Here is a 9,770-nt window from a genome sequence, read left to right as displayed (position 1 = left end):
AGACCATCATTGAAATCTCAACAGAGAAACTGAAGAGCCAGAAAGCATCACTCCACACACACTCTCTCTGTAATAAAAGCATTGGTCCTCGCATCAGACTTTCACATTAGTTACATGGGTAAGTGTGTGTGTGTAAAAGCGGGATCGTGCTGATCTCCCCGTCAGGGTTTATTCAGAGATACGGGCCGGCGACTGTTTTCTAGGAGCCCGTCTGAATAAGTGTGTGTGGGCCGATCTCTGACTCACTGTCATTCTCCATCCTCTCTTCACGAGATCCGTCGCTCTGTGAGCGAGAACATTTGCTCCCTCAATCACACTGACACACTCTCTTCTTCAGGATCATCTTACTTATAAAAGCAGATCTCACCGTCTTTCCTGTCGATGTTAATGAGTTTATGTTTCTCTATCACCTCCACCGCTAATAACTCCTAAAAATCAAAGTGCATCTCTCGGGAAAGTAATCTGGTGTGTGTGCATCATTAGAATATATATTTGCATTACGTTGCATGAGAAAAATTATAATATTACAATGCAACAAAACAAACACATGTTCTAAAACACGCTTAATAAAAAATAATAATAATTATATTTCACCCCAAGATAAAAAGCAATATATATATATATATTGGTACTGTGAAAATTAACGTGTTAACGCATGCAATACATTTTTTCAGGTTACATTTTTTTAACGCAATTAACACAGCATTCGCTTTTTCCCATCACACACACACACACACACACACGCACACACACGCACGCACACACACTCTAACCCGCCCCCTAAACCTGCCCATCACACACACACACACACGCACACACCACACGCACACACGCACGTACACACACACACACACACACACACACACACACACACACACACACACACACACACACACACACACACACACACACTAACCCCACCCCTAAACCTACCCATCACACACACACACACACACTAACCCGACCCCTAAATCTACCCATCACACACACACACACACACACACACACACACACACACACACACACACACACACACACACACACACACACACACACACACACACACACACACACACACACACACACACAGCTGCCTGCAAACATAATTTTGTATATTTATTTAATCCATTTGGTCTATGAGGACACAGGTATACAAATATACAAAACACACACACACACACACACACTCGTGCACAGAAAGCTGGTTTAGACAGCGCTTGAACGGACAAAAACACACACAGTTATGCCAAAATGCATGTTTTGTCGAGTATCCTCACAAACACACTCTTAAATGAGTTAAACAAATCTTAAATGTACGTAAAGTGTTGTGAGAAAGTGTATCAGATCCGCGTCTTGTGTCCAGCTCTTAAAGTGACAGCGACCTAATAAACCTGCCAGTAACGTCAATCAGAGAACAAAAGACAAAGAGTAGCTTGACTGTAGCTTTAATAAGGATTAATCTATATCAATTTATCATTTATTCAGAGAAGACTGTGAAGTGTTTGATAACTTTATTCAGTTTCTGTATATATCCATTCTGTTAGACCCATCTACAAATCTCAAAGCACTGTTTATAAGGTTACATGGGTCGAAAACAATGAAAACAAGAACTTTTGTGCATTTTAACAGGCCGAGTAAAAATCTGAACTGGGCCAATAGAAAAACTTGAGCCCTGATATATTGAAGGCACAGGTAAATATGACATTTATTACAATGGCTTTATGTAAAGATTGTTTCTAAAGTCACTTCAATTAAAAGTTCTAGTATTTTTTAAAGCCTAATAAATACCAAAATATATAGCTTTCAATTATGCCATAATGCAGAATGCCCATAATTAGTGGCTAAAATTGAGAAAAATATTAATTTCATAGAGACATCAGTAGCTGATACTGGCCTTCTTTCATATTAATTTAAAATATTTAAAATAAACTGTCTATATGTAGTTTCAACATTCATTTGGAGTTATATATTATATATAAAACATTTTTACTGTTAGGTGTGATTAATTAATTACAGAAAAATGTGTGATTAATAAATATTTTTTAAATTGATTGACAGCACTAATATATAGTAATATGTACACAATGCTAAAAATCCTAATGATACTAAAGGCTTAATTTTCCTAACGCAAAGTGTAATTTATTAATTTTTCCTTTTTATTTTGGAGTAAATGATGTCATCTTGACCGTCCCTTGATTTTGCACACTAACTTTCCCTTGATTTTTCTGAAAGGTTGAGTGATATTACACACATAAACACGTGTGAGATGTTAATATGTCATATGAGTGTGTTTGAAGCGTGTTCTGATCCTCACACAGACACGTGGAGCTCATCCAACGAACACCTGACTGTACTGTCCCGCGTGCTCGGCGCGGTTCTCGCCGGCCTTGTCCACGTGCTCCGGGAAGTGAGGTTTAACGCAGGAGTTCACGGCCTCGGACAGGTCGCCGGGCAGAGACCACATCTTCTTAGCGTGTTCGGCCACTGCGTCTTTATTGAGCTGGACACAGAAGAGAAGAAGAGACACCGGTGAACATCTGAAGACTAAACAACAGCTTGAAACTAGAGCGTTATTTAAAGGGATAGTTCACCTAAATATGTCATGCAAACATGAAACTCCGCTTCTAACCACAGGTCGAGATCTGTCGTTACAAACACACAACTTTGTGTTTCGGGAAACACACACTCACTGAACTGCTGATAACGACCGAACTTGCAACCATAACGATGCTTTCGGGAAACACACCCCTTTACTTCCTGTCTCTATGAAGCCCCTCCTTCTGAAAAGCACACTGTGCTCTGATTGGTCGGCTGGATCAGTGTGTTGTGATTGGTCGAGCGCTTCGAGTGTGTTTGGGAAATGTCCCGCCCCTTACCATAACCGCCAGTTTAACACACTACTAACTAACTCAACCAGGCCCCGCCCCTTTATTCTGCGCATTCATTATTTAAATGAGGAATATTGTGACGTGTTCGTTCCCAGAAGAAACTCAAGACTACAGTGGAGTTCAGGAACACTGACACTGATATAGAGAAGAACTCCCGCTTTTTCATGTCCAATAGCTTTCCAGTAGCTCAAACTGTAGAGCAGGGGTTCTCAAAGTCTACATTCAAAGGTCCAAATCGGAAATTTTATCAATGTCAAAGGTCCGGAAAGAATTGTTTATTACAAAACTTGTTTTTAATAAACATGCATAACAAATCAACACAAATTTGTTTTAAATAAAGTTCCTTTTGCATTTAAAAATATATTTATAACAAGTGCAAAAGTGGCAAAACACTTAGTTTATATATAGTTTATTATAATATATATATTTATTTTTTAAATCAAAGGCTGCAATAAGAGAGCCCTGGTAAGATCATTTTGGTTCTCTACTTTTAATGAAGATGATTGTGAGTTAAGCGTCTGCGACTTACTTTCACTTTGATTTGCGGTAGTTTGCACGTTGGCTTGATGAACAGATATGCTCGGCTGCGGCGATGCGTGCTGCAGTAACGTCTGACGATAACATGACATATAGCCTATATCACGCTCTCACACGTTTATTTTTTAGCATTTTTGTGAGGAGTAAAATTTACATATGTGGTTTCAACAACCAGATGCGTTTACACTTGTCCAGTTTCGTCTGTAAAGCGGCCCAGACCTCCTCCTGATGTGGTTTGAGCGATCGGATTTAAAGGAGAACTCCAGCGCAAAATGAACCTTTGGTCTAATTACACATTGTTACCTAGTCAACCGTTATCTGAGATTTGTTTTCATGATTATCGAATGTAAATAGTTTTATCTCTAAAAACAGTTTAGCCTATAACGCTAGTATAACGCTAGTATATTGGGCATGGAGTAATGACAAATAAAAATCGCTTGTTAATACCACTAACAAGGCTCAAAATAGCCCCACACTAACACGGTAGCATAATGAGGGTCCCTACATGCAAACCGAAGCATTGAGAACTGTGTCAGTGTCCAGACAGTTTAATAAGAAGATATTTTATACATACAGTCAACTTCACGTATACAAGCAGAAGCCATCTTTGAAAAACAGACTCGATCAGTCGATCAACGAAACGCCGATCTAAATGCGCTGGACCATATGAGATTCTACACAGTTCAGCGAATTTGGATCGGCGTTTCGTTGATCGACTGATCGAGTCTGTTTTTCAAAGATGGCTTCTGCTTGTATACGTGAAGTTGACTGTATGTATAAAATATCTTCTTATTAAACTGTCTGGACACTGACACAGTTCTCAATGCTTCGGTTTGCATGTAGGGACCCTCATTATGCTACCGTGTTAGTGTGGGGCTATTTTGAGCCTTGTTAGTGGTATTAACAAGCGATTTTTATTTGTCATTACTCAATGCCCCATATACTAGCGTTATACTAGCGTTATAGGCTAAACTGTTTTTAGAGATAAAACTATTTACATTCGATAATCATAAAAACAAATCTCAGATAACGGGTAACAATGTGTAATTAGACCAAAGGTTCATTTTGCGCTGGAGTTCTCCTTTAAATCCGTCTCGAATGTGTTTCGGAGGGAAGTTAGGTCTTTTCACGATTGGATAGATCCGATCACAGAAAACGAATGAAGTGGCCAGTGTCAACAGCCCCATAGTGGCGTTTGACAAACAGAACGGCTTTGTGCTGGATCTTTGTCCACTCCAATCATATTTGAAAACTAAAAATTTTTCGTCAACTTTTTTCCCCTAAAACTGACATTCTCACCCATCCTAACGCTCACTGCGGTGAAGTGTCGCCCGGTTACGTCAAACTTCATACGCTCACTGGATGCCATGACAACAATATCACGGCGGAAAACTTTAAATATCTCGCCTTCGCTTTCATTTCGGACCATCTCCAAAAAAGACATAAAAAACCCTGAAACAAATGATTTTAACAAGTGTTCATCAAAGTAGGAAATCCACACTTTTAATCCCTTACACACAATTAGTTCTCTTGAAATACGAAATGGAGGCGGGTCCGGGGATGCGGACCGGAGTTCGGACTTTGAGAAGTGCTGCTGTAGAGAGTTGGCGCTTGCAACGCCAAGGTCATGGGTTTGATTCCCAGGGAAAGCAAGAACTGATACGAATGTAAATATGTACCTTGAAATGCAATGTTGCTTTGGACCAAATGCGTAAATGTAAATATTACGCACGTAAGAAAGATGAATAAGGAATATTAGGAGCCCTTTTAAATTCACACAAAGTTTACAACCACAGATGGTTAATCTGAAGTGACACGGCCAAGTCCTGAGAGACTCGAGCGCTTTATTTAAACATTCTCCGTCTGGTCCTGTCACGGAGAAGCTCACGTCAGCAAGAGTCTGGCGGACGACTGAAGCATGGTCTTAACTTAACTCACAGTCCAGCTGTTATCAGACGGCACATCTGGGAAACGAACAGGAAGATTCACTGATAAAGTCATACTTCTGCTCTCAGATGTTATTCAGCTTATGATGCAGTCGCTGAATTAGTCACGGGCTTCTCTTCCAATTATCACAGTCATCATTATTTAATGCTTTCCTGAACACTGGCCAAATCTGACATAACCAAACGGCATTCCCAACGCATGAAACCTTCAGAGTGAGAAATAATGTGATTTTATGTCACATTCAGAAGTTATGATTCCCTTCAAAAGTTTGGGGTCGCTAAGATTATTTGATTCTTTTAAAATAAGTCTTGTCTGCACACCAATTTATTTGAATAAATATACAGTAAAATTGTGCAATATTATTCTAATTTACAATATCTGTTGTCTATCTATGTGAATATCTAGTAAAGTGTAATTTATTCCTGTGATCAAAGCTGAGTTTTCGGCATCATTACTCCAGTCTTCAGTGTCACATGATCCTCCAGGAATCAGTATATATGAGGATTTACTGCTCAAGAAACATTTATGATTATCAGTGTTAAAAACAGTTGTTTTTCAGGATTATCTGATGAATAGAGAGTTCATAAGAACAACATTTATTTGAAATAGGATCTTTTGTAACATTATAAATGTCTTTACTGTCACTTTTGATCCATTTAATGCATCCTTGCAAGTTGCTAGTGCATATTACGATGTAAGATTATATACCAGTGTTCACCGCAGTGATGCAGAAGCAGGAACATGTGTTGAGACCGTGAACGGGTCAGTGTCTCGGTGTCTCTGGCTGCGTTTACACTTGGCATTAACATGCGCCCTGTATCTGGATGTTGTCCACACACACATTGAAAAGACGAGTGTAAACGCGCTTCTGATGGGAATGTTATCCGATCAGCGTGTCCAGTTTCGGAGGGAGTCGAGGACGCATTGTGATCGGATCTCAGTGTAATGTAAACGCAATCCAGCCGTCGTGTGTGTGTGTGTGTGTGTGTCTGCATTCACAGGTGGACGTCATTTAAATCCCCGCCCAGTCTCCCCACGTGCTGTCAGAAAATAATGGCCAGACGCAGTTTAGACAATAAATTAAATATATTTGAACCTTACAATAAACGTCAATATTTAAAACAGTTTATTTAGACTTACATGATACTGTGCGTGTCATTTTTCATTGTAATTGTGCAACATTATCTGAACGAGGTGATCGCCTGTACAGTCACAGCTGTGATCATGAGATCTTAATGAAGAGCGTGCGCTGCTTTGCCAGAGGAATAATGGGAATAAACTTGTTATTTTTTTATGTTTTAAATGTTGAATGTTTTTTTTTATTGTTTCAGCATGTTTATTAATCTCCCATTTCTGTTAATATAGTCATTGCACGCTATAACCTTACACCCCGATGATCGATGATGTGACTTAACCATGGTTATTTTTGTATGATCAACTCAGGAAATATATTCCTTCATTTAAAAAAAACATAATTTGATTTAAGGATGGAGATTGCACAGGAAAGTAAAGTGAGTGAGTGAAAGCAATTGGGACATTGCTTAATTTGTATCATCTTTACTCTTAATTTGGTGTCGTGCTACAGACCTAATTTAAATATTATGCAAAAACAGAAATCCGATCGGTTATCCAGATACAGAGGCTACTTAATATGAACAAATGTAAACGCACCGTGTCCTGATTGGCTAATGATCCGATCTGCTGGATCAATCACGGTGATCGCATGTTAATGCCAAGTGTAAACACAGCCTGTGTGTCTCGTGTTTACCTGACTGATCAGCTCTCTGATGTTGGCGAGCGTCGCGGCCTGTTTCTTCTTCAGACTCTGTTCCTGAGGAGAACCATCAGCGCCGCTGTTATCTGCCGACTGAAGGAGAGTGTGCTATTACACGCCTTATCAACACACACACACACACACGCACGCACGCACGCACGCACGCACGCACTTGAATTTCAAAAAACACTATTTAGTATCTTTTTGAGCCATTTGGTTCATGAGGACACAGGAGAACCAAATATACAACACACACACACACACACACTAACCCGACGCCTAAACCCACCTAACCAAACACACACACACACACACACACACACACACACACACACACTGACCCGACCCCTAAACCTACCCATCACACACACACACACACACACACACACACACTGACCCGACCCCTAAACCTACCCATCACACACACACACACACACACACACACACACCTAAACCCACCCATCACACACACACAAACACTGACCCGACCCCTAAACCTACCCATCACACACACACACACACACACACTGACCCGACCCCTAAACCTACCCATCACACACACACACACACACACCTAAACCCACCCATCACACACACACAAACACTGACCCGACCCCTAAACCTACCCATCACACACACACACACACCTAAACCCACCCATCACACACACACAAACACTGACCCGACCCCTAAACTTACACACACACACACACACACCTAAACCCACCCATCACACACACACAAACACTGACCCGACCCCTAAACACACACACACACACACACACACACACACACACACACACACACACACACACACACACACACCACACACACACACACACACACACACACACACACACACACCACACACACACACACACACACACACACACACACACACACACACACACACACACACACACACACACACACACACACACACACACACACACACACAGCCCCTATCCCTAAACCTGCCCATCACAGGAAACATTCTGCATTTTTACATTTTTAATAAAACATAATTTTTTATGTTTTTTAAGCTATTTGAATTATGAGGACTTATGAAATGTCCTCATAAACCACATTTAAGTTATAATACCAGTGTAATACACATGTCATTATACACATCTGTGTCCTCATAAATCACATAAACAACACACACACACACACACACACACACACACACACACACACACACACACACAGCCGCCTGCAAACATAATGTACCTCACAAAGCTACACAAACACACATTGATGTCATGTGCGCTTATACATGTTCTCCATTATGTAACAGGATCACATTTATGGTGTTCAACAAGTGGACTCATTGAACTCCAGTTCATGTGCATGAACATGTGTGTGAGTGTGTGAGTGTGTTAGTGTGTGAGTGTGTGTGAGACGGAAGACAGAAGAGAGTCCATGTGCAGCTATTGTTCATAGATCACGTTGAGCCGACAGACTCGACACTCTCCACACACTCCATTCAGTTCAGAAGCTCATTTACTGAGGAATATTAATATCGGTGTCATTTCACTGTAACCAGTGTGTGCATCAAACCGAATCTGTTCCAAAACCCAAACCTGAATAAACCTTTTTATCAGCTGAACTCCTTCCCTGAAATATTTCATTAAAGCCTCTGAGATTTTAAGCTAATGTTTAATTCAACAACACATTTGCATGTTCACGATTCTCTGATGTCAGTAAACGGTCACATGACTTGTAAGTAAACATATAAATATTTTTTTTAATAAGTGTTTTATTTTGTTTTTGTTTAAAATTATTTATTTTAAATGTGAAGGATTTAATTATTAGTATTTTATTTTTGTTTGTATATTATTATATCTTTTTTACTTATTTGTATGATTTAATCAATTATTAGTAAGAGTTATATTTTTATTGTTTATCATTTTATATTATTTATTTATTTAAATTGTAATTTTTTTACGGTTTAATTAATTATTAGAAAGTGGTTTATTCAGATTTTGTATTATTTTTACATTTATTTTAGTACATTTACAGTTTTATAATTTAATTAATTAGTCTTAGTAAGTTTTTAACTTTCATTGTTTTTATTTCATTGTGTTTATTTTAAAATATTCATTTGAAATTTCTATGATTTAATGAATTATTAGTAAGTGTTATATTTTAAAATTATGTATTTTAATTTCCTTTTTAATTTTAATTTATCATTTCATTCATTTATCATTTTTATATTATTTATTTATTTAAATTGTATTTTTTTACGATTTAATCAATTATTAGTGTTTTATTTAGATTTTGTATAATTTTTTTATTAATTTGAGTACATTTACAGTTTTATAATGTAATTAATTCTTAGTAAGTTTCAAACTTTCATTGTTTTTATTTCATTTTTATATTTTTTATTTTATTTTAAAATATTCATTTGAAATTTCTATGATTTAATTCATTATTAGTGTTATTTTACAATTATGTATTTTGGTTAAATTTTTTATTTTAATTTATGATTTCATTCATTATTAATAAGTGTTTTATTTTCATTGTTTTTATTTAAAAATTATTCAAATCAATGTGAAATTTTATAATTTAATTAATTATTGTCTTTTTATCAACTCACATAGGTTGACATTACTATGTTGCTA

General features: G+C 37.9%; 1 protein-coding gene across 2 annotated transcripts in view; it reads right to left on the bottom strand.

The window, feature by feature from the left end:
- Nucleotides 1-2,218: 2,218 nt before the first annotated feature.
- The window catches only part of plcb2 (phospholipase C, beta 2), a 53,173-nt gene continuing 45,621 nt past the window's right edge, over nucleotides 2,219-9,770 (bottom strand). For both annotated transcript variants that reach the window (XM_079634043.1, XM_079634042.1), the window contains exons 31-32: nucleotides 7,141-7,239; nucleotides 2,219-2,500 (exon numbers count right to left, since the gene is read on the bottom strand). In XM_079634043.1, the coding sequence (XP_079490169.1) occupies nucleotides 2,330-2,500; nucleotides 7,141-7,239 (270 nt within the window). In that variant the 3' untranslated portion in view covers nucleotides 2,219-2,329. The remainder of the gene's footprint in view (nucleotides 2,501-7,140; nucleotides 7,240-9,770) is intronic.

This window comes from Phoxinus phoxinus, assembly GCF_949152265.1.
Source record: "Phoxinus phoxinus genome assembly, chromosome: 13".
Lineage (NCBI taxonomy): Eukaryota > Metazoa > Chordata > Actinopteri > Cypriniformes > Leuciscidae > Phoxinus > Phoxinus phoxinus.
This window is presented reverse-complemented; position numbering and strand designations above follow the sequence as displayed.